The sequence below is a fragment of the Oncorhynchus gorbuscha genome, linkage group LG03 (assembly GCF_021184085.1).
Source record: "Oncorhynchus gorbuscha isolate QuinsamMale2020 ecotype Even-year linkage group LG03, OgorEven_v1.0, whole genome shotgun sequence".
Lineage (NCBI taxonomy): Eukaryota > Metazoa > Chordata > Actinopteri > Salmoniformes > Salmonidae > Oncorhynchus > Oncorhynchus gorbuscha.
In genome coordinates this window covers 13,241,206-13,267,307 of record NC_060175.1, presented here as the reverse complement: position 1 = coordinate 13,267,307, position 26,102 = coordinate 13,241,206, and the positions used below count along the sequence as shown (strand labels likewise).

General features: G+C 48.1%; 1 protein-coding gene across 1 annotated transcript; it reads right to left on the bottom strand.

Annotated features, from left to right (window-relative positions):
* On the bottom strand, nt 1-21,874 carry LOC124018524 (1,25-dihydroxyvitamin D(3) 24-hydroxylase, mitochondrial). Its single transcript, XM_046333860.1, has 12 exons — nt 21,614-21,874; nt 21,262-21,452; nt 21,071-21,164; nt 20,876-20,969; nt 20,513-20,604; nt 18,755-18,866; nt 4,382-4,533; nt 3,479-3,645; nt 2,794-2,872; nt 2,477-2,674; nt 827-938; nt 1-475 (listed from the first exon to the last, which is right to left on the bottom strand). Exons 1-11 carry the CDS (start codon nt 21,872-21,874, stop codon nt 828-830), a joined length of 1,551 nt encoding a protein of 516 aa, XP_046189816.1. The 3' UTR covers nt 1-475; nt 827.
* Between the last annotated feature and the right edge of the window lie 4,228 nt (nt 21,875-26,102).

Below are 26,102 nucleotides of genomic sequence, written 5' to 3'. Positions count from 1 at the left end.
CAAAATCAGAAAGTGGATTAAATATATAAAGAATTGTATGAATATATTCTAAGAACTACTAGTGTTCCATGTAGGCCTACATCATGTTGACACTATAATTGCACTTTATACACAATGAAAAGAAACACAAGTAGACTTTTTACATGTATAGAATTTACCATAAGAACACAACGTATACAAAAGTCATCATTTCATGAATATATTTGACACAAGAACAGTTGTGCAAGATTAGTGGGCAGTAAGTACAGCTGCTGTATCGTACAAGTGACAGTGATCAACAAGTAAACTGTCATATTTAATTGTTTAAATATATTTAATATTAGTTTGAGGTATATTGGACAGGACTACATAAATACATATTTATATCTGAAATAGTTCATTGTTATTTACAGAGCAGCAATATGTGGAGTCTCTCGGGACGTTCAGGCCCACAACTCATCTCCCTGTTGTGAAGTCCAAATGGGCTGTATTTGATCTGTTCAGGGAAAAAAATATTCATATGGAATCAAATTTAATATTTAAAAACATGCTGATATGTTTCCTGACTGTTTGAGAGTTTAATGTAACATTTTTGTAGTTTCCCCCCCAATACATTATTTGATATGCTGTATTTATGTGTTATATACATTTGAGATATGTTATATATATACAGTACCAGTCAAAGGTTTGGACACACTCATTCAAGGGATTTTATTTATTTATATTGAATAACAGGTAGACATTACAAAGAACAACAAGACATTACAATGACTAACAGGAAAACATTACAATGATTTAAGTATATGGATGATTTTGAGGTACAGTCAAGAGCGAGTTCTATTCTTACCTCATCGTCTGATGAATGCCACAGGGAGTTCACGGTTGGGAACTAGCATCCCGGAATGGATAACATCAACTGGTTCACAATCTGTCGCCACAACTTCATAATCCCTGACCACCTTATAGAAAGAGGGGAAAAAAGAGCAGGAAGGGCATGTAAAAAGAACATCAGTATCAAATGAGGTGAGAGTCACATGGTGAAATAAAAATATCTTTCCAATTTGAAACACATTGTAGGACAACGTCTTTTTGGAACAATGTATATGCAGTGAATTCGGACATTATTCAGACCCATTGACTTTTTCCACATTTTGTTACATTTCAAACTTATTCTAAAATGGATTAAACTGTTTTTTCCCCCCAACAATCTACACACAATACCCCATAATGACAAAGCAAAAACAGGTTTTTAGAAATTTTGCAAATTAGGTTAGATGGGGATCGTCGCTGCACAGCTGTTTTCAGGTCTCTCCAGCGATGTTTGATCGGGTTCACGTCAGCGCTCTGGCTGGGCCACACAAGGACATTCAGAGACTTGTCCCGAAGCCACTCCTGTCTTGTCTTGGTTGTGTGCTTAGGGTTAAGTCCTGTTGAAAGGTGAACCTTCACCCCAGTCTAAGGTCCTGAGCGCTCTGCAAGAGGTTTTCATCAATGATCTCTCTGTACTTTGCTCCGTTCATCCGTCCCTCGATCTTGACTAGTCTCCCAGTCCCTGCCACTGAAAACCATCTCCACAGCATGATGCTGCCACCACTATGCTTCACCGCAGGGACGGTGCCAGGTTTCCTCCAGACGTGATGCTTGGCATTCAGGCCAAAGAGTTCAATGGTTTTATCAGACCAGAGAATATTGTTTCTCATGGTCTGCATCCTTTAGGTGCCTTTTGGCATTCTCCAAGCAGGCTGTCACGTGCCTTTTACTGAGGAGTGGCTTCTGTACGGCCAATCTACCATAAAGACCTGATTGGTGGAGTGCTGCAAGGAAGGATGTTCTACAAACTCTGGAGCTCTGTCAGAGTGACCGTCGGGTTCTTGGTCACCATGCTGACCAAGGCCCTCCTCCACCAATTGCTCAGTTTGGCCAGGTGGCCATCTCTAAGAAGAATGATTGAAGAATGATGGAGGGCACTGTGGTACCTCTACACAATCCTGTCTCGCAGCTCTACGGACAATCCCTTCGCCCTCAACACTTGTTTTTTGCTCTGACATGCACTGTCAACTGTGGGACCCTAAATAGACAGGTGGAGCCTTTCCAAATCTTGTCGAATCAATTTAATTGACCACAGTTGGACTCCAATCAAGTTGTAGAAAAATCTCAACAATTGTCAATGGAAACAGGATGCACCTGAGCTCAATTTCGAGTCTCATAGCAAAGGGTCTAAATAACCATTTGCGAAAATGTCTAAACATCTTGTTATTGCTTTGTGATTATGGGGTATTGTGTGTAGATTGATGAGGAAAATGTTTTATTTACTCAATTTTAGAATAAGGCTGTAATGTAACAAAATGTGGAAAAAGTCAAGGGGTTGGAATGCTTTCCGAATGCACTGTAAATTTAAGCCTGATTCAGTTAGAGAGAGTAATATTCACGTGTTCAGCACTACCTGCAGTGATATTACAATTTTGGCGACTTGGCGGTCACAGGAGGCTGTTCTTACCCAGCAGAGTGCCAACTGCAGCTGTAGCTCTGCCAGACGCCGCCCAATGCACATCCTCTTCCCAATGCCAAATGGCACATGGGCAAAGGGGTTGATGGGTCTGCTTTCTCTTAACCAACGCTCTGGCTTAAATAAGCTACTGTGCTCAAAGTACTCCTCATTGGCACCGAGAGCATGGCTGTTGATCATCAACACTGTCTGCAAATGAAAAACAAAAATCTTGATTAGACATCAATCAAATGTACATGTTAATTGATCCGAGACTAATCAACCGAACATGTGCTCTTAAATGAGGGAATTGGAAGTAACCCACGTACCCCCTTGGGAATGGAGTAATCCCCCAACACAGTGTCTTTGTCTAAGGTCCGACTCGTGAAGGGAACTGACGGCAATAACCTGCAGGAATTTGAAAACATTACTTGGGAATATAGCCTTGAAGCAGGGGGATGCATATACATGTAAGCTCTTTAGGATCAGTTAAACATACTCAAGCCATTTCAAACGGAAAGTTGAAAGGAAATATAACTAACCCCCTGTCAAACGTTAGAAGCATTCTCTGCGTGAGTTTACGCATTAAACTCTCAAAACACTTGTTACGTTTCAAACTCTTGTAACATCATGAGATTTAGTGTTATTATCGGTGTAGTAGTACTAAGGTATTTAAGGACAACGTGACCTTACTGTTGTTGCTATAAGCTGTAGTGAATGGTCACCCAGTCATCATACCTAGTTATCTCACTATAAACTGCTTGCCTACAGTTTTTGAATTACCGAGGGCATGGCTGGTTTGACATTATGCAACTACTCCATTGATTTGGAGTTGAGAAAAATGTATGTGTGTACTCTGTCAGTATCTGCAACTGTATGGTTATTTCAGATTAAGATCTGAGGGGTACTGATAGCCCATAGCTAGCCTACTTCATCTGTTCTGCACTTGTGTTTGAGTATACAGTACAGTCTGTGGTGTTGTCGTTTTTGCGTCAGTGGAATATCTTACTGTACCTCATGGACTCCTTGAGGCAGGCCTTGAGGTAGGGCATTCTCTGGAGGTGCTCAGCCCTGGGAGTCTGATTGGCAGGAAGAACTTCTCTAATTTCCTGGAGCAGCTTCCCCTGAGCACATGGGTTACGGGAGAGGTTGAAAATAGCCCACAGCAAGCTGTTGGCAGTCTGGAGTAAAACATCAACAGAAAGAGAGAGACAGAGAGACAGAAAGCAAGAGAGAGAGGCCGAGAGAGGCAGAGAGCAAGAGAGACAAACAGAGAGAGAAAGAGAGAGAGAGAGGGATGGGAGAGATGTCAGACTCAGAGAGATACTATGAACTGCATTCCATAGAGGGGTCCTACAGTTAATGGAGCTGAGGAATGTGTGGGGTTCCACAGGATCATTTTGTTCCTTCTCTCACAGGGAGGGAATACCACTTAAAATGTGGAATGCAAAAAGTCAAAGGTCAAAGTAAGGAATGTAAAGGATTAGGTATCATGTTTTCCCTGCTTATTGTTCTGAAAATAGAATAGTAAAATAGGCACTGGTGCAAGTGAATGATAAATCTGGCCCTATCCTTGTTTGAAGGACCGAGATTCAAAACCGGGTCTCAAGACAGTTAGCCCGCTAAAGCTAATGCCTAGGCGTAAAGCAAGCCGTCAGGTCTCAAGACAGTTAGCCCGCTAAAGCTAATGCCTAGGCGTAAAGCAAGCCGTCAGGTCTCAAGACAGTTAGCCCGCTAAAGCTAATGCCTAGGCGTAAAGCAAGGCGTCAGGTCTCAAGCCACGTTATTCATCGCAGTTCACCTAAAAAACTGGAGGCCCTATCACACTTCAATGTTGTGACGCTAAATTATTAGCAAGGATACTCAACATGCGAGCGTGGTTCATCGAACCAGCTCTGTTACATTATTGATCCTTACCGTCTCCACTCCTCCAATCTGGAGCTCTGTGATGGCGGCGTACAGCTCCTTCTTGGACAGGTGACTGTGGCGGTAGATGTCACCCAGAAAGTCGTCACTGGGCCCCGTTGTCTCTGTGTGGTGCTTTATCTTCTTGTCTATGTAGACTTTGGCTAGAGACAACAGGAAGAGAAAAATAGGAACTAATAAACGGTTGGATATATAGAGTATAAGGTAACAATTACTGCACATTTTAAAGCCATTCTGAGGGTCAACTTCATTCACCAAAACATGGATTCCATTTGAGAAAATCTGCAACCAGTCATAAAACAATGATAATTGTAAACATCTAAAAACATGAAGACTATAGTAAACATGCCCTAAAATGACCTGTGATGGTATTCGTCGTCGGAAGAAGAGGAATCAACGGACCAAAGCGCAGCGTGGTAAATGTTCATGCTTGGTTTATTAAAACTGAACACTAACAAAAATAAACAAGATAATAACCGAAACAGTCCTGTAAGGTGAAAACACTAAACAGAAAATAACTACCCACAAAAACAATGTGGGAAAAAGCTACCTAAGTATGGTTCCCAATCAGAGACAACGATAGACAGCTGTCCCTGATTGAGAAGCATACCAGGCCAAAACAAAGAAATACAAAAATATAGAAAAAGGAACATAGAATGCCCACCCAAATCACACCCTGACCAAACCAAAATAGAGACATAAAAAGCTCTAAGGTCAGGGCATTCTTTCAAAAGCCAGCAAACACTTTTCATCTCCTGAAGTGCAACATACAATTGTTTAAGCATATGTTGCAGAACAGTGATTCAAATATGTTTTTCTGAATATCGATCTTAAGGGGGTTAGCCATCAGTGACAGAGTTGACAAGCCACTGAACGAGTTGACAACAGATACTCAAAACAGACGTATTTTTGCCTCTAAAAATACAAGTTCAATACAAAACATTTGTAAAATATGGAAAATTATTAATTTGAAAATCCCTAAATTGAGTTGAGTTGACGTTAGACAACATTTTTAGAAGAGAGTTGTCACGACTTCTGCCGAAGTTGGTGCCTCTCCTTGTTCGGGCGACATTCGGCGGTCGTCGTCACCGGCTTTCTAGCTGCCATGGATCTACGTTTATTTTTCCATTTGTTTTGTCTTGATTGTACACACCTGGTTCCCATTACGTTATAATTATTTTCCCTATTTAACCCTTTGGTTCCCATGATGTTTTGTGCGTGATTGTATCTTGTTAGTCTTCTGTGTTATGGTGTGTTTTCCCTGCGTGGAATTTATGGTTGTTTATTTTTCGAGTAAAGTACATAATGTTTTATATTTTGTATATATATATATATATATATATATTTTTTTTTTACCCCGTTTTCTCCCCAATTTCGTGGTATCCAGCTACTATCTTGTCTCATCGTTACAACTCCCGTACGGGCTCGGGAGAGACAAAGGTTGGAAGTCATGCGTCCTCCGATACACAACTGCTTCTTAACACAGCGCGCATCCAACCCGGAAGCCAGCCGCACCAATGTGTCGGACGAAACACCGTGCACCTGGCAACCTTGGTTAGCGAGCACTGCGCCTGGCACAGGAGTCGCTGGTGCGCGATGAGCCAAGGATATCCCTACCGGCCAACCCCTCCTAACCTGGACGACGCTAGGCCAATTGTGTGTTGCGACAGAGCCTGGGCGCGAACCCAGAGTCTCTGGTAGTACAGCGCCCTTAACCACTTAACCACAGGCCGAAAGTACATTATTTTACTCAGTTCTGTGTCCTGCGCCTGACTCCGTCCTCACCTCTGCACACTGACACCTGACAAGAGTAGATGTTTTACAGAGATAAAAAAATATCTTCATTCAAGTGATATACAAAATAGCAATTTAGTTCTTCCTCAGTTGCTTTATAACTTTATAACAAATGTATAACTTTAGAGCATATGTCACGACTTCCGCCGAGGTTGGCTCTCCTGCCCGTTCAGGCGGTGCTCCGTGGTCGTCGTCACCGTCCTACTAGCCACTACCGATCCCTTTTCGTGTATCTGTTGGTTTTGTCTGATTGTTTTCACCTGTATGTTGTTTAGTTAATTAGTGTCTGTATATAATGTAGGATGTCCCGCCCTTGTTTTGTGCGGGATTGTTTGTTTTGTCATTCGTTTCGTCTGTCGGTGTTATTGTGTTTATTATTCTCCGGTTACTCTGTTATCCTGTTTTGGATAATTTCACCCTGTGTGTTTTTGGGTTGACCGTGTTTATTTTGTTCACCGGAGAATAAACTTTATATCGTTATCTGCTCTCTGCGCCTGATTCCACCCACCTTGATTAGACGTGACAGAATCCCGCACCACCATGGAATCAGCAGGAGCAGCAGCAGTGTCTCCTCTCCCATCGATGGAAGAGAGGGTCCTCCATCATACCAGGGTGATTCACCGGATTGGTTCTGCTATGGACCAAATGATGGAGAGAATGGATCGATGGGAGAGGAGTGGCCTCCCCACCTCATCTCTAGCAACCCCTTCCCCAGCACCTCCTGTTTCTGCGACCACATCTGGCTCTGGGGCTCTTCGGCTGACACTCCCACGGGAGTTTGACGGATCGGCGGCTGGGTGCCAGGGTTTCCTCCTTCAGCTGGAACTATACCTGGCTACCGTGCGTCCTGCTCCCTCTGGAGAGGAGAGCGTGTGCGCCCTCGTCTCCTGCTTGACTGGGCGAGCCCTCGAGTGGGCCAATGCAGTGTGGAATGGTCCGGACTCGGCTAAGGATAATTACCGATTCCGAGCTGTTTTTGACCATCCACCCGAGGGTCGGGCGGCGGGTGAACGGCTGTTTCACCTGCGTCAGGAGACGAGGAGCGTACAGGATTTTGCCCTAGAGTTTAGGACTTTGGCAGCAGGAGCAGGATGGAACGACAGGGCCTTGATTGATCATTTTAGATGTAGTCTCAGGGAGGACGTCCGCAGGGAGCTGGCATGTCAGGACACCACATTTACACTGGATGGACTTATCGATCTGGCTATCCGTCTCGACAACCTGCTGGCTGCTCGCGGGCGTTCGGATCAGGTCCTGTTGTTTCCAATCCCCAGCCCCCCTGTTCCTATCGCTATGGAATTAGGAGGTACGGCTTCGAGGGGGACCGGATGAGGAGTGTCCTCCTGCACCAGTTGTGGTCGACGAGGGCACACGTCCGACCGGTGCTGGAGGAACTCGTCTAGGAGTCGGGAGGACAGGCGGAACACTGCTCGATCACCCCAGGTGAGTAAGCACCAAACTCATTCAGAGCTTCCTGTCGGTCATGTGTTTGTATTGATTTCTTTCCCTGGGTTTTCCCCCTCTCTACAGCATAAGGCGCTAGTCGATTCAGGCGCAGCTGGGAATTTTATGGGTCGTGGGCTTGCGTTAAGGCTAGGGATTCCCCTGGTGTCGTTAGATCAACCTTTCCCCGTGCACTCCTTAGATAGCCGACCATTAGGGTCAGGAGTAATTAGGGAGGCTACGGTGCCGCTGGACATGGTAACGCAGGGTGATCATAAGGAGCAGATTAGCCTGTTCCTTATAGATTCACCTGCGTTTCCAGTGGTGTTGGGGGTTCCCTGGTTAGCTCAACACAACCCGGTGATTTTCTGGCGACAGGGGGCTCTTAAGGGGTGGTCAGAGGAGTGTTCAGGTAGGTGTATACGAGTTGCCGTTGGTGCGACTACGGTGGAGAGTCCAGACCAAGTTTCCACCGTGCGCATTCCCTCTGAATATGCCGATTTGGCTATCGCCTTCAGTAAAGGGAAAGCGACCCAATTACCACCTCATCGTCGAGAGGACTGCGTGATAAACCTTCTGGAAAACGCTGCACTTCCTAGGAGTCATGTGTATCCATTGTCCAAGGAGGAGACAGTTGCGATGGAAACATATGTTTCTGAATCGCTGGGCCAGGGGTACATTCAGCCCTCCATATCACCCGTCTCCTCAAGCTTCTTTTTTGTGAAGAAGAAGGATGGAGGTCTGCGTCCTTGTATTGATTATAGAGGTCTAAATTCCATTACAGTGGGGTTTAGTTACCCACTACCTCTCATCGCTACTGCAATGAAATCATTTCACGGGGCGCGATTCTTCACAAAACTGGACCTGAGGAGCGCGTATAATCTGGTACGTATCCGGGGAGGAGATGAGTGGAAACCGCATTTAGTACTACTTCTGGTCATTATGAGTACTGCGTCATGCCATACGGGTTGAAGACTGCTCCAGCCGTTTTCCAATCCTTCGTAGATGAGATTCTCCGAGACCTGCTCGGGCAGGGAGTGGTAGTGTACATTGATGACATCTTGATCTATTCTGCCACACGCGCGGAGCATGTGTCTCTGGTGCGTAAGGTACTTGGGCGACTACTGGAGCATGACCTGTATTGCAAGGCGGAGAAATGTGAGTTTTTCAAACAGTCCGTTTCCTTCCTGGGGTATCGTATTTCCACCTCCGGGGTGGTGATGGAGGATGATCGCGTTACAGCCGTGCGTAATTGGCCGACTCCGACCACGGTGAAAGAAGTGCAGCGGTTTTTGGGGTTTGCCAATTACTACCGGAGGTTTATCCGGGGTTTTGGTCAGGTGGCTGCTCCCATCACCTCACTGCTGAAGGGAGGACCGGTGCGCTTGCGCTGGTCATCAGAGGCGGGCAGAGCTTTCAGTCGTCTGAAGGAGCTGTTCACCAATGCGCCCGTGTTGGCGCATCCGGACCCCTCTTTAGCGTTCATAGTGGAGGTGGATGCGTCCGAGGCTGGGGTTGGAGCCGTGCTGTCCCAACGCTCGGGCCTGCCATCCAAACTCCGCCCATGTGCTTTCTTTTCGAGCAAGCTCAGCCCAGTGGAGCGAAACTATGATATGGGGGACCGGGAGTTGTTAGCTGTAGTCAAGGCTCTGAAGTTGTGGAGACATTGGCTTGAGGGGGCTAAATACCCTTTTCTCATCAGGACTGACCATCGTAATCTCGAGTATATCCGGGCAGCTAAGAGACTAAATCCACGTCAGGCTAGATGGGCCATGTTTTTTACTAGGTTCCAGTTTACCCTCACATATCGGCCAGGCTCCCAAAACACCAAAGCTGACGCACTGTCTCGCCTCTATGATACCGAGGAACGGTCAGTAGAGCCAACTCCCATCATTCCACCGTCATGTCTCGTGGCACCGGTGGTATGGGAGGTAGATGCTGAGATAGAGAGGGCCTCACGGTCAGAGCCGGCTCCTCCTAACTGTCCAGTAGGGACCAAGTACGTGCCGAGGGTGGTCCGGGACAAGCTGATTAGGTGGGCTCATACTCTTCCCTCCTCGGGTCATCCTGGTATCAAGAGGACAGTGCAGAGTCTGAGAGGGAGATACTGGTGGCCCACACTGGCTAAAGACGTGAGATTTTATGTCTCCTCCTGCTCAGTGTGTGCTCAGAGCAAGGCTCCTCGGCACCTACCTAGAGGGAAATTACAACCCCTCCCCGTTCCACAACGGCCGTGGACACATTTATCGGTGGATTTCCTTACCGACCTTCCCCCGTCCCAGGGAAGTACTACGATCCTGGTCATTGTGGATCGGTTTTCTAAGTCCTGTCGTCTTATTCCGTTGCCCGGTCTTCCTACTGCCCTGCAAACTGCTGAGGCTTTGTTTACCCATGTCTTCCGGCACTATGGGGTGCCTGAGGACATCGTCTCTGATCGGGGTCCCTAATTCACGTCCAGAGTGTGGAGGGCGTTTATGGAGAGACTGGGGGTCTCGGTTAGCTTAACCTCAGGTTTTCACCCCGAGAGTAATGGGCAGGTGGAGCGCGTTATCCAGGATGTGGGCAGGTTTCTGCGGTCCTATTGTCGGGACCGGCCTGGTGAGTGGGCAAGGTATGTTCCATGGGCCGAACTGGCCCAGAACTCCTTACGCCACTCCTCTACTAACTTGTCTCCTTTTGAGTGTGTGTTAGGTGACCAGCCGGTCCTGGCTCCATGGCATCAGAGTCAGACCGAGGCTCCTGCGGTGGAGGAGTGGGTACAGCGCTCCAAGGACACCTGGAAAGCCGTTCAGGACTCATTACGGTTAGCGGGAGAACGGCAGAAGAGGAGCACTGACCAGCACTGCAGTGAGACCCCCGTGTTTGCACCGGGGGACAGGGTCTGGCTCTCGACCCGAAACCTGCCCCTCCGCCTGCCCTGTCGGAAGCTGGGGCCGCAGTGTGTGGGGCCGTTCAAAGTCCTGAGGAGAATAAATGAGGTGTGTTATAGGTTACAACTTCCTAGGTATTACCGTATTAACCCCTCATTTCATGTGTCTCTCCTCAGGCCGGTGGTGGCTGGTCCCCTGCAAGAAGGTGAGGTGTCTGAGGTCCCTCCGTCCCCTCTGGACATCGATGGGCCCCCCGGCGTATACAGTTCGAGGCATTCTGGATTCTAGATGCCGGGTGGGGGGCCTACAGTACCTCGTGGACTGGGAGGGGTACGGCCCGGAGGAGAGATGCTGGGTTCCGGTGAGGGACATTTTGGACCCTTCTCTCCTGATAGAATTCCACCGCCTCCACCCGGATCGCCCAACACCTCGTCCTCCGGGTCGTCCTCGAGGAAGGTGGCGGCACGCTGCGGGTGCCGCGTATCAGGGGGGGGGGGGGGGGGGGGGGGGGGGTACTGTCACGACTTCCGCCGAGGTTGGCTCTCCTGCCCGTTCAGGCGGTGCTCGGCGGTCGTCGTCACCGTCCTACTAGCCACTACCGATCCCTTTTCGTGTATCTGTTGGTTTTGTCTGATTGTTTTCACCTGTATGTTGTTTAGTTAATTAGTGTCTGTATATAATGTAGGATGTCCCGCCCTTGTTTTGTGCGGGATTGTTTGTTTTGTCATTCGTTTCGTCTGTCGGTGTTATTGTGTTTATTATTCTCCGGTTACTCTGTTATCCTGTTTTGGATAATTTCACCCTGTGTGTTTTGGGTTGACCGTGTTTATTTTGTTCACCGGAGAATAAACTTTATATCGTTATCTGCTCTCTGCGCCTGATTCCACCCACCTTGATTAGACGTGACAGCATATTTGAACTAAAATTCATATTCTATCAGGCAGATAGAGTTGGCAGTTTATTGTTGTGACCATGGCAATTTCGATATTGTTTGTTTAAATCTATCAAAAGTAGAGAACTACGTGTAATGAGGACATGAAGAAGGGGTCCGTATGATATAGCTGTCCCAGCTTATTCCTGATTAATTTAGGATTTTTGACAAATCTGACAGTTCACCAAATCTCTGGACACATTTTTTAGGAATTTTGATACAGTTTTGATAGAAATATTCTTTAAAGTCACAGAAGGCTATTGCAAGAAACTACATTCGATAACCTTTCAGTTAATAACCATTATTGCCATATATTTTAATTTGAAATACTTTTTGGAAGAGACATTTGAATCCTTTACCTCCGGACAAGGGCATTTCAAGGCATAGAGCCGACATGTACATTAGTAATATTGAAAGTATTTAGAAAATTCACAAACAAATAATTTCACTTGTAACATTCCTGTAAATGCAGATTTTAAGCACAAATAATTCAACTAAATATTTTTCTATATAAAAAGAAACATTCCCTGCCGAACAAGGATTGTCCCAACTTTCAAGAAACCCTGAGCTAATTTCCTTCCCATTTTGCCATGAGACAGAGAAAATGTTGCAGTTTTAAAGCTAATTTACTGTAATTAAGAACATTATATACTTCATTATATAATTAATGGCTATCTGGGGGGCCCAACTTCCGGGAGGTTCGAAGCTCATTGGCCTCCTGCCTAGGGTGTTGTGCTACACCAGTGAGTGTGTGTGTGTGTGTGTGGGGGGGGGGGGGGGGGTGGACACTGCCAAGCAAGCAACACAAAAAACGATCAGTGGCAAAGTCCTGAGCCAACATTCCACACCTCCCTCCTCCCCTCCAGCCCTCTATCCCGCCATCCCTCCCACTATTACAAATACAAATATTTGGGAGACTTCTCCCTCTTAGGTCATCCGGTTTACTACCACTCTGGCTGTGTCATGTAAGAAGTGTAGAGCCAACTGCATTGATCACAGAGGCACCCTGCTCATATCTCTCTCTCTGCTATCACCTGACTGGAAATGTGCTCATAACAGTTTGTGGGTCATACGTCATCTGGAGAAAGAGCTGCAAAACACGCGCTGTGGTGTAGGGATTGGGGGGTTGCCTAGGGAGGGATTGAAAGTGAATGTGGCGGGCTGAGAGGTTTCATCAGGGAGAGAGGACATGGAGAGGAAGTTCCTTTAGAGGGAGGTGGGCTGGATGTGAGAGCGAGGGTTGGAGGGTTGATATGGAGGTTGTGAGTTTAAGAAAGGGGGAAAAGATTGTTGTTGTTGTTGTTCTAGACATGGTTTAGACATGGAAGAGAGGTTTCAGGGGGGACATGGAGGGGACATGGAGGGGAGGTTTCAAGGGGGACAGAGGGGACATGGAGGGGAGGTTTCAGGGGGACATGGAGGGGAGGTTTCAAGGGGGCAGAAGGGAACATGGAGGGGAGATTTCAGGGGGGACAGAAGGGAACATGGAGGGGAGATTTCAGGGGGACATGGAGGGGAGGTTTCAGGGGGACATGGAGGGGACATGGAGGGGAGGTTTCAAGGGGGACAGAGGGGACATGGAGGGGAGGTTTCAGGGGGACATGGGGGAGGTTTCAAGGGGGACAGAAGGGAACATGGAGGGAGGTTTCAGGGGGACAGAAGGGAACATGGAGGGGAGATTTCAGGGGGGACATTGAGGGGAGGTTTCAGGGGGGACATGGAGGGGAGGTTTCAGGGGGACAGAAGGGAACATGGAGGGGAGATTTCAGAGGGGACATGGAGGGGATGTTTCAGGGGGGACAGAAGGGACATGGAGGGGAGGTTTCAGGGGGACAGAAGGGACGTGGATGGGGGGGTTTCAGAGGGGACATGGAGGGATGTTTCAGGGGGACATGGAGGGGATGTTTCAGGGGGACAGAAGGGACATGGAGGGGAGGTTTCAGAGGGGATGTTTCAGGGGGGACATGGAGGGGATGTTTCAGACGGGACAGAAGGGACATGGAGGGGGAGGTTTCAGGGGGACAGAAGGGACATGGAGGGGGGACAGAAGGGACATGGAGAAGGGGGGAGGTTTCAGGGGGACAGAAGGGACGTGGAGGGAGGTTTCAGGGGGGACGGAAGGGACGTGGATGGGGGAGGTTTCAGGGGGGACAGAAGGGACGTGGAGGGGAGGTTTCAGGGGGACATGGAGGGGAGGTTTCAGGGGGACAGAAGGGAACATGGAGGGGAGGTTTCAGAGGGGATATGGAGGGGATGTTTCAGGGGGGACAGAAGGGACATGGAGGGGAGGTTTCAGGGGGGACAGAAGGGACGTGGAGGGGAGGTTTCAGAGGGGACATGGAGGGGATGTTTCAGGGGGACATGGAGGGGATGTTTCAGGGGGACAGAAGGGACATGGAGGGGAGGTTTCAGAGGGAACATGGAGGGGATGTTTCAGGGGGACATGGAGGGGATGTTTCAGGGGGACAGAAGGGACATGGAGGGAGGTTTCAGGGGGACAGAAGGGACGTGGAGGGAGGTTTCAGGGGGACATGGATGGGAGGTTTCAGGGGGGACAGAAGGGAACATGGAGGGGAGGTTTCAGAGGGACATGGGGACATGGAGGGGATGTTTCAGGGGGGACAGAAGGGACATGGAGGGGAGGTTTCAGGGGGACAGAAGGGACATGGAGGGGAGGTTTCAGGGAGGACATGGTGGGGAGGTTTCAGGGGGGACAGAAGGGAACATGGAGGGGATGTTTCAGGGGGACAGAGGGGCATGGAGGGGAGGTTTCAGGGGGACATATGGGCATGGAGGGGAGGTTTCAGGGGGGACAGAGGGGACATGGAGGGGAGGTTTCAGGAGGGACGGAGGGGACATGGAGGGAGGTTTCAGGGGGACAGAAGGGACATGGAGGGGAGATTTCAGGGGGGACATGGATGGGAGGTTTCAGGGGGACATGGAGGGGAGGTTTCAGGGGGACATGGAGGGGATGTTTCAGGGGGGACAGAGGGACATGGAAGGGAGGTTTCAGGGGGACATGGAGGGGATGTTTCAGGGGGGACAGAAGGGAACATGGAGGGAGATTTCAGGGGGACAGAAAGGACGTGGGGGAGGTTTCAGGGGGACATGGAGGGGAGGTTTCAGGGGGGACATGGAGGGGATGTTTCAGGAGGGACAGAAGGGACATGGAGGGGAGGTTTCAGGGGGACAGAAGGGAACATGGAGGGGAGGTTTCAGGGGGACACGGAGGGGATGTTTCAGGGGGACAGAAGGGACGTGGAGGGGAGGTTTCAGGGGGACAGAAGGGAACATGGAGGGAAGTTTCAGGGGGACATAATAATAATATAATATATGCCATTTAGCAGACGCTTTTATCCAAAGCGACTTACAGTCATGTGTGCATACATTCTACGTATGGGTGGTCCCGGGGATTGAACCCACTACCCTGGCATTACAAGCGCCATGCTCTACCAACTGAGCTACAGGTGGAGGGGAGGTTTCAGGGGGGACATGGAGGGAGGTTTCAGGGGGGACAGAAGGGAACATGGAGGGGAGATTTCAGAGGGGACATGGAGGGGATGTTTCAGGGGGACAGAAGGGACATGGAGGGGAGGTTTCAGGGGGACAGAAGGGACGTGGAGGGGAGGTTTCAGAAGGGACATGGAGGGGATGTTTCAGGGGGACATGGAGGGGATGTTTCAGGGGGGACAGAAGGGACATGGAGGGGAGGTTTCAGAGGGGACATGGAGGGGATGTTTCAGGGGGGACATGGAGGGGATGTTTCAGGGGGACAGAAGGGACATGGAGGGGAGGTTTCAGGGGGACAGAAGGGACGTGGAGGGGAGGTTTCAGGGGGACGGAAGGGACGTGGAGGGGAGGTTTCAGGGGGACAGAAGGGACGTGGAGGGAGGTTTCAGGGGGACATAGAGGGGAGGTTTCAGGGGGGACAGAAGGGAACATGGAGGGGAGGTTTCAGAGGCGACATGGAGGGGATGTTTCAGGGGGACAGAAGGGACATGGAGGGGAGGTTTCAGGGGGACAGAAGGGACGTGGAGGGGAGTTTTCAGAGGGGACATGGAGGGGATGTTTCAGGAGGGACAGAAGGGACATGGAGGGGAGGTTTCAGAGGGGACATGGAGGGGATGTTTCAGGGGTGACATGGAGGGGATGTTTCAGGGGGACAGAGGGGACATGGAGGGGAGGTTTCAGGAGGGACGGAGGGGACATGGAGGGGAGGTTTCAGGGGGACAGAAGGGACATGGAGGGAGATTTCAGGGGGGACATGGATGGGAGGTTTCAGGGGGGACATGGAGGGGAGGTTTCAGGGGGACATGGAGGGGATGTTTCAGGGGGGACAGAGGGACATGGAAGGGAGGTTTCAGGGGGACATGGAGGGGATGTTTCAGGGGGACAGAAGGGAACATGGAGGGGAGATTTCAGGGGGACAGAAAGGACGTGGGGGAGGTTTCAGGGGGACATGGAGGGGAGGTTTCAGGGGGGACATGGAGGGGATGTTTCAGGGGGACAGAAGGGACATGGAGGGGAGGTTTCAGGGGGACAGAAGGGAACATGGAGGGAGGTTTCAGGGGGACAGAAGGGACATGGAGGGGAGGTTTCAGGGGGACAGAAGGGACGTGGAGGGGAGGTTTCAGAGGGGACATGGAGGGGATGTTTCAGGAGGGACAGAAGGGACATGGAGGGGAGGTTTCAGAGGGGACATGGAGGGGATGTTTCAGGGGGACATGGAGGGGATGTTTCAGGGGGACAGAGGGGACATGGAGGGAGGTTTCAGGAGGGACTGAGGGGACATGGAGGGAGGTTTCAGGGGGACAGAAGGGACATGGAGGGGAGATTTCAGGGGGACATGGATGGGAGGTTTCAGGGGGACATGGAGGGGAGGTTTCAGGGGGACATGGAGGGGATGTTTCAGGGGGACAGAGGGACATGGAAGGGGGTTTCAGGGGGGACATGGAGGGGATGTTTCAGGGGGACAGAAGGGAACATGGAGGGGAGATTTCAGGGGGGACAGAAAGGACGTGGGGGAGGTTTCAGGGGGGACATGGAGGGGATGTTTCAGGAGGGACAGAAGGGACATGGAGGGGAGGTTTCAGAGGGGACATGGAGGGGATGTTTCAGGGGGGACATGGAGGGGATGTTTCAGGGGGACAGAAGGGACATGGAGGGGAGGTTTCAGGGGGACAGAAGGGACGTGGAGGGGAGGTTTCAGGGGGACATGGATGGGAGGTTTCAGGGGGGACATGGAGGGGAGGTTTCAGGGGGGACATGGAGGGAGGTTTCAGGGGGACAGAAGGTACCATGGAGGCGAGGTTTCAGAAGGGAAATGGAGGGGATATTTCAGGGGGGACAGAAGGGACATGGAGGGGAGGTTTCAGGGGGGACAGAAGGGACGTGGAGGGAGGTTTCAGAGGGGACATGGAGGGGATGTTTCAGGGGGACATGGAGGGGATGTTTCAGGGGGACAGAAGGGACGTGGAGGGGAGATTTCAGGGGGACATGGATGGGAGGTTTCAGGGGGGACATGGAGGGGAGGTTTCAGGGGGAACATAGAGGGGAGGTTTCAGAGAGGACATGGAGGGGATGTTTCAGGGGGGACAGAAGGGACATGGAAGGGAGGTTTCAGGGGGACAGAAGGGACGTGGAGGGGAGGTTTCAGAGGGGACATGGAGGGCATGTTTCAGGAGGGACATGGAGGGGATGTTTCAGGGGGACAGAAGGGACATGGAGGGGAGGTTTCAGAGGGGACATGGAGGGGATGTTTCAGGGGGGACATGGAGGGGATGTTTCAGGGGGGACAGAAGGGACATGGAGGGAGGTTTCAGGGGGACAGAAGGGACGTGGAGGGGAGGTTTCAGAGGGGACATGGATGGGAGGTTTCAGGGGGACATGGAGGGGAGGTTTCAGGGGGACATGGAGGGGAGGTTTCAGGGGGACAGAAGGTACCATGGAGGCGAGGTTTCAGAAGGGAAATGGAGGGGATATTTCAGGGGGGACAGAAGGGACATGGAGGGAGGTTTCAGGGGGGACAGAAGGGACGTGGAGGGAGGTTTCAGAGGGGACATGGAGGGGATGTTTCAGGGGGGACATGGAGGGGATGTTTCAGGGGGGACAGAAGGGACGTGGAGGGGAGGTTTCAGGGGGACATGGATGGGAGGTTTCAGGGGGACATGGAGGGGAGGTTTCAGGGGGACATGGAGGGGAGGTTTCAGGGGGACTGAAGGGAACATGGGGGACATGGAGGATTTCAGGGGGACAGAAGGGACATGGAGGGGAGGTTTCAGGGGGACAGAAGGGATGGGACGGGGGTTTCAGGGGACAGGGGATGTTTCAGGGGGACATGGAGGGGATGTTTCAGGGGGACAGAAGGGACATTGAGGGGAGATTTCAGAGGGGACATGGACATGGGGGACAGGGGGGGGGACATGTTTCAGGGGGGACAGGGGACATGGAGGGGAGGTTTCAGGGGGGGGGACGTGGAGGGGAAGGGGGGACAGAAGGGACGTGGAGGGAGGTTTCAGGGGGACGGAAGGACGTGGGGAGGTTTCAGGGGAGGGAGGGACATGGAGGGAGGTTTCAGGGGGACAGAAGGGACATGGAGGGGATGTTTCAGGGGGGACGGAAGGGACATGGAGGGGAGGTTTCAGGGGGACAGAAGGGACGTGGAGGGGAATTCAGGGGGGACATGGAGGGGATGTTTCAGGGGGGACATGGAGGGATGTTTCAGGGGGGACAGAAGGGACATGGAGGGGATTTCAGAGGGGACATGGAGGGGATGTTTCAGGGGGACATGGAATGTTTCAGGGGGATGAAGGGACATGGAGGGGAGGTTTCATGGGGGGACAGGGGGGACGTGGAGGGGAGGTTTCAGGGGGACAGAATGGACATGGAGGGGAGGTTTCAGGGGGACAGAAGGGACGTGGAGGGGAGGTTTCAGGGGGGGGGACATTGAGGGAATTTCAGAGGGGGGACGTGGAGGGGAGGTTTCAGGGGGGACAGAAGGGACGTGGAGGGGAGGTTTCAGGGGGGACGGAAGGGACGTGGAGGGGAGGTTTCAGGGGGACGGGACGGAAGGGACGTGGAGGGGAGGTTTCAGGGGGACGGAAGGGACGTGGAGGGGAGGTTTCAGGGTGGGGGACGGAAGGGACATGGAGGGGAGGTTTCAGGGGGACAGAATGGACGTGGAGGGGAGGTTTCAGGGGACGGAAGGGACATGGAGGGGAGGTTACTGTAGAGGGATGGGGAGGGGAGGTTACTTTAGAGGGATGGGGATGGGAGTTGCAAGCGAGAGTCAGTGGACATTGAAAAGGTGTTAGAGGTTGTTGGTACCTATGCTGAATATACGGTCCCATGCCATAGTGTGGGCCTGCCACGTTTTGGTGTTCAGTTTTTTGTGGAGCTCCACTGGCGTGACCATCATTATGCCAAATGTGCTCATCATCTACATAGAGAGAGAGAGAGAGAGAGAGAGAGAGAGAGAGAGAGAGAGAGAGAGAGAGAGAGAGAGAGAGAGAGAGAGAGAGAGAGAGAGAGAGAGAGAGAGAGAGAGAGAGAGAGAGAGAGAGACTTTAAATGTAACAATCAAATAAAGACATACAGTAACAATGTATTTTTGCAAGTAACCATTCATTCATTTCCAAGGTCTTCCTACAGTATTTCAATGGCAATTTATAGCACATGGCCATGGTTACTATAACAAAAAATGTTATGACCTTTTTTATGATGTTTTTGTCTCATGCATGTGGTATTATTGATTTGCTCCATTAATTTACAGCCAGCCCCCAGCCGAGAGATAGTCTATTGCACTATCAGTAACTGTCGCTGTGGCGATTATAGCCCACTCATTCACGTGAACTCAATGACCTGCGCTCTTTCTATAGGCTCAGAGAGCGAGCCTGCAGCCTAGGTGTGTCACAAAAAGACAGTGCTAAGAAGCTACTCCAAAAATATAGTTCACCAAGATACACATTACTTCACACCAGAATAAGTTAAGCTACACTAAAGCTTTAGAGCCCTAGCTCTAAAGCCCTTTAGAAAAACATCATTTAATTACCCTAAAGTCACTTTGAACAAGTAGCCTCCGAACTGCTTAGTGAAAATTATAACAAAATATTATAACATGTAAATCTGAAGTGTCATCCACGACAAATTGCAAGAACAGTTCACTAGAGTCAGATTGTTAAGAGAATGTCATTTAACTTGGTATTTTTTTCCTATTAAAGACAAAAAGTGAGAATTAGGCACACAAAAGTGTTTCAAGTGACTATTAGGCAGGTCTGATATTATTGACTTTTGCAAAAACAGTAGTGTGTAGTTCCAGTAGTTATCTACACTGCTACATGGTAAAACAGTAGTGTGTAGTTCCAGTAATTATCTACACTGCTACATGGTAAAACAGTAGTGTGTAGTTCCAGTAGTTATCTACACTGCTACATGGTAAAACAGTAGTGTGCAGTTCCAGTAATTATCTACACTGCTACATGGTAAAACAGTAGTGTGTAGTTCCAGTAGTTATCTACACTGCTACATGGTAAAACAGTAGTGTGTAGTTCCAGTAGTTATCTACACTGCTACATGATAAAACAGTAGTGTGTAGTTCCAGTAGTTATCTACACTGCTACATGATAAAACAGTAGTGTGTAGTTCCAGTAGTTAGCTACACTGCTACATGATAAAACAGTAGTGTGTAGTTCCAGTAGTTATCTACACTGCTACATGGTAAAACAGTAGTGTGTAGTTCCAGTAGTTATCTACACTGCTACATGGTAAAACAGTAGTGTGTAGTTCCAGTAGTTATCTACACTGCTACATGGTAAAACAGTAGTGTGTAGTTCCAGTAGTTAGCTACACTGCTACATGGCAAAAAAGTAGTTAACACAAGCAAAAATATAATTTAATTCAACTACCACCAAGCTACTGCAAATTCGAGTTAAACTATTAGTTGAACTACATGTCGTTCACTACTTCCCAATACTCCAGAAAGATCACTAAGGTTATCAAGTCGGGGGTCTTCAGCTGCGCCCACAATACAGTCTAACCTTCACTAAGCAGATAGTAATTCGATGTGTAAAATCATGAACCACTTACTGTTTTTATGGACATGATAAAGGTCATAGCCTCCTCGTTGACGTTGTCATGCAGAAGTCCGAATCTTTTGTCATAGAGCACTAAGCAAATGGCTGTAAGTATAACGAGGATCAACAATCAGATCATAAACATTTGAAAACATGAATTGATTTATGAATGAATGAACTCATGCTGAGAAACAAACAATTATACCGTGTATTCATTCTAATAAGAGGTTTACTAAATTATTATTTTTTAACAATAAAATTATATTTAGAATAATGTAATGTATTTAATACATCTGAATTAGATATAAGCAACAATTGATATCTAACTACTAATATGTTCGTTATTTATAGCCTAATCATTCAATAGAGTACGTACTCTCCATTGACCATTTATTAAATTCGAAGTCCAAGTCCTCAAATCGTCCATTGTCAGTCACTTGTCCAATTCTACTAACGAAATCCGACAACACCTACATTTTGGAGACAGAAATTACAGTAAATAACAGACATTCTTTGATCAAATTCACGTTGAATTGTACTGTTTTAACGCAGAGAAAATGATCTTACAAACCTGATTTATTTTTCCATCAAGTTTCGCGACTTCGGTGGGTTTCATCAATTTCTGCTGAAATGCGCTTCTCATCCTCTGCCAGTCTTTCCCTTCCCTAAAAATCATGCGGAAAAATATGAGCTATTTTTATCTGTATACTACTGCTAAGCAAATAGCTTGATATCATATTCATATTGAAAATTGCTACTTACAGAATTAGAAGTCCATATGCCTCGTCTCTGAAGTCTCGGTAGGCTTTCCAGGGTTTAATCTCCAGACGCTGCGGGTAAACGCTCTCATTTCTGTAGAGCGTTTCCAGCAAGCAAGGTGCGCCAATATGGACCGATTCAAATGAGCCGAGTTTCATCCGGAAAATCTTGCCGAATTTCTTATGGTAATCAATCTAAAATAAATAAATATAATTCACAATACATTTACTTCACCCAAAACAATTTTTATTATTTATTAAACTGTGTATATTTTCTCTCGAAAATTACATTTTATTTTCAATGCTTAATATTATTAATCCTATAGCTTAATTATAATAATTGTTTTATCATTTACCAATGCATCATGTTGTCTTTGCAGCCCTCCTTTGCGGAGTAGTTCTATCAAACTGCCAAATAAGGGCCAATTGGTGGGTCCAGGTATCGAATAAAGGCTCTGAGTTTGCAAGGGAAGACTTTGTCCACAAGGCGCAACCTCCTCAGAATCCTTCGGGTCCGTCCTGGACACTGAAGACGTTGGCTTGTAGTGCTGCAACCCAACCGTCTTCTTCTTTAACAATTCGACTATCTGTTTTACCTTTTGGATTTGTGCCCTCATTCTCAACCAGCGATAGGCTAATAGCGGATATGCACTGGGGCACTTGGCGCTCAACACGAATGAATGTATTTGCGTAAGTTGTTGGAAACTTGGAACTACTCAGCCATCTAGTTTCTTGGAACTGTCACACCTTCCCCAATATATATATACTCTGAGAGTGTTTATTCCGGACGAACCCATAACCAATCAGGGATCAGTCCTGCATGGTGTAGCCGTTGAGCCCACACCATTAAATTATGGATCAATGTTGTGACGATCACATGACTCCAGATAGACCGAGGAAGTACCCCTTGCCCCCGCTTTATAAATAAACATATCGGCATAAACTGAAGGTGAACAAAAGGTGAAGCGGTTCGCTTGAACCCTAGTGGAGTCCACCACGGGAGGCTGCGGAGGGGAGGACGACTCATAATAATGGCCGGAAGGTAGCAAATGGAATCCCATCAAACACCTGGAAACCATGTATTTTATGTATTTGATCAAATTCCACTCATCCTACTCCAGACATTAACACAAGTCCGTTCTCCCCAATTAAACTGCCACCAATCTCCTGCGGACTGTCCAAAATTGGGAAAACCAGAGGCAATACTACTACTGTACCACAGTTCTGTCATTTGCACAAATATTTACTTAATACCCACAGCTCATACTATTTGGCAAGGATGCACAATGTTTTTCCACGAGTGATAAAAAATACACTATATACACAAAAGTATGTGGACACCCCTGCAAATTAGTGGAGTTGGCCATTTCAGCCACACCCGTTGCTGACATGTGTATAAAATCGAGCACACAGCCATGCAATCTCCATAGACAAAAACCGGCAGTAGAATCCGTCATAGGATGCCACCTTTCCAACAAGTCAGTTTGTCAAATGTCTGCCCTGCTATAGCTGCCTCGGGTCAACTGTAAGTGCTGTTATTGTGAAGTGGAAACTTCTAGGAGCAACAACGGCTCAGATGTGAAGTGGTAGGCCACACAAGCTCACAGAATGGGACTGCTGAATTCTGAAAGACGTGCGTAAAAATCATCCGTCCTCGCTTGCAACACCCACTACCGAGTTCCAAACGGCCTCTGGAAGCAACGTCACTGTTAGTTGGGAGCGTCATGAAATGAGTTTCCATGGCCGAGCAGCTGCACACAAGCCTAAGATCTCCATGTGCAATGCCAAGCGTCAGCTGGAGTGGTGTATAGCTCGCCGCCATTGGACTCTGGAGCAGTGGAAACGCGTTCTCTGGAGTGATGAATCACACTTCATCATCTGGCAGTCCGACTGAATTTGGCAGATGCCAGGAGAACGCTATCTGCTCCAATGCATAGTGCCAACTGTAATGTTTGGTGGAGGAGGAATAATGGTCTGGGGCTGTTTTTCATGGTTCAGGCTAGGCCTCTTAGTTCCAGTGAAGGGAAATGTTAACGCTACAGCATACAATGACATTCTGACGATTCTGTGCTTCCAACTTTGTGGCAACAGTTTGGGGAAGGCCCTTTCCTGTTTCAGCATGACAATGCCCCTGTGCAAAAAGCGAGGTCCATACAGAAATGGTTTGTCGAGATTGGTGTGAAAGAACTTGACTGGCCTGCATAGAGCCCTGACCTCAACCCCATCGAAAACCTTTGGGATGAACTGGAATGTAGATTGTGAGCCAGGCCTAATCGCCCAACATCAGTGCCCAACCTATTAATGCTCTTGTGGCTGAATGGAAACAAGTCCCTGCAGCAATGTTCCAACATCTAGTGGAATGCCTTCCCAAAATAGTGGAGGCGGTTATTGCAGCAAAGGTGGGACCAACTCCATATTAATGCCCATGATTTTAGAATGAGATGTTCGACGAGCAGCTGTCCATATATTTTTGATCATGTAGTGTACATCTTATAGGTGTCCCTACTGGTCAATTTCATTGGTTAGAATATGTTTTTGATAGTTTACTGTAATGGAGAATCCCCATTTCCATCAGTAGTATTAGAACAAATCAAACTACTTATAATTATTATATTTCTATGGTTTTAAGCCCAGTAGCATATAACAGAAAGGTATGGAATGCTCTGTCATAATGGCATATCAATCAACCTCTTGACATGACTGCAATAAAAACCTAGTTGAGGAATGAGTTTCCCCCCTTGTGGTTAGCTTCACACCCAACATGTCAGCAGTCACATTAGGAGGGCATGTCAGCGATGGCATGTTTTTGGATAACCTGCGATGAAGCCCGTGCATTATGTTGTTGCCCTGTAAAAGGGCTTACTCACAGAGATGCCATCGTAATAACGTTGAACCCTGAGCAAATGTTTGTTGGAGGGTTTATGAGGGTCCTCAACACACTATCCTACAGAATTCACCAGGATGAGGCTCCGTAAACTCTTAGAATTAGTGATGACTTGAGGAACCCTGGAGTTCTTCAAGGAACCATTGCTGTTCAATGGTTCATATTTGCACCTTTGGTTAGTTGAGGAACCTTTTAATGGTTCAATGTATTAATGGTTCCTGGAGGAACCCTGGAGTGGAATCGTGTCCCAGTAGGGGTGTGATTTAATGTCACATGCACAAGTACAGTGAAATGCCTTTCTTGCAAACTCAAAAACCAACAATACAATAATCTATAACAATGTATTACTAGAAAAAAACAACACGAGAAATAAGAATAAGAAATATGAAATACATAAAATAAATAAGCATGCTATATACAGGACATATTTTTAAAAGTCATTTCCAATACCAAATCAAATCAAATCAAATTTTATTTGTCACATACACATGCTTAGCAGATGTTAATGCGAGTGTAGCGAAATGCTTGTGCTTCTAGTTCCGACAATGCAGTGATAACCAACAAGTAATCTAACTAACAATTCCAAAACTACTGTCTTATACACAGTGTAAGGGGATAAAGAATATGTACATAAGGATATATGAATGAGTGATGGTACAGAGCAGCATACAGTAGATGGTATCGAGTACAGTATATACATATGAGATGAGTGTGTAGACAAAGTAAACAAAGTGGCATAGTTAAAGTGGCTAGTGATACATGTGTTACATAAGGATGCAGTCGATGATGTAGAGTACAGTATATACATATGCATATGAGATGAATAATGTAGGGTAAGTAACATTATATAAGGTAGCATTGTTTAAAGTGGCTAGTGATATATTTACATCATTTCCCATCAATTCCCATTATTAAAATGGCTGGAGTTGGGTCAGTGTCAATGACAGTGTGTTGGCAGCAGCCACTCAATGTTAGTGGTGGCTGTTTAACAGTCTGATGGCCTTGAGATAGAAGCTGTTTTTCAGTCTCTCGGTCCCAGCTTTGATGCACCTGTACTGACCTCGCCTTCTGGATGATAGCGGGGTGAACAGGCAGTGGTTCGGGTGGTTGATGTCCTTGATGATCTTTATGGCCTTCCTGTAACAACGGGTGGTGTAGGTGTCCTGGAGGGCAAGTAGTTTGCCCCCGGTGATGCGTTGTGCAGTCCTCACTACCCTCTGGAGAGCCTTACGGTTGAGGGCGGAGCAGTTGCCGTACCAGGCGGTGATACAGCCCGCCAGGATGCTCTCGATTGTGCATCTGTAGAAGTTTGTGAGTGCTTTTGGTGACAAGCCGAATTTCTTCAGCCTCCTGAGGTTGAATAGGCGCGCTGCTGCCTTCTTCACGACGCTGTCAGTGTGAGTGGACCAATTCAGTTTGTCTGTGATGTGTATGCCGAGGAACTTAAAACTAGCTACCCTCTCCACTACTGTTCCATCGATGTGGATAGGGGGGGTGTTCCCTCTGCTGTTTCCTGAAGTCCACAATCATCTCCTTAGTTTTGTTGACGTTGAGTGTGAGGTTATTTTCCTGACACCACACTCCGAGGGCCCTCACCTCCTCCCTGTAGGCCGTCTCGTCGTTGTTGGTAATCAAGCCTACCACTGTTGTGTCGTCCGCAAACTTGATGATTGAGTTGGAGGCGTGCGTGGCCACGCAGTCGTGGGTGAACAGGGAGTACAGGAGAGGGCTCAGAACGCACCCATATTAACATATTATTACCATATTAACAATGTGCAGGGATACTGGAGTGATGGAGGTAGATAGGGGTATGGTGACTATTTACAGGGTCAGTTCCAGTACCATATTAACAATGTGCAGGGATACTGGAGTGATGGAGGTAGATAGGGGTATGATGACTATATACAGGGTCAGTTCCAGTACCATATTAACAATGTGCAGGGATACTGGAGTGATGGAGG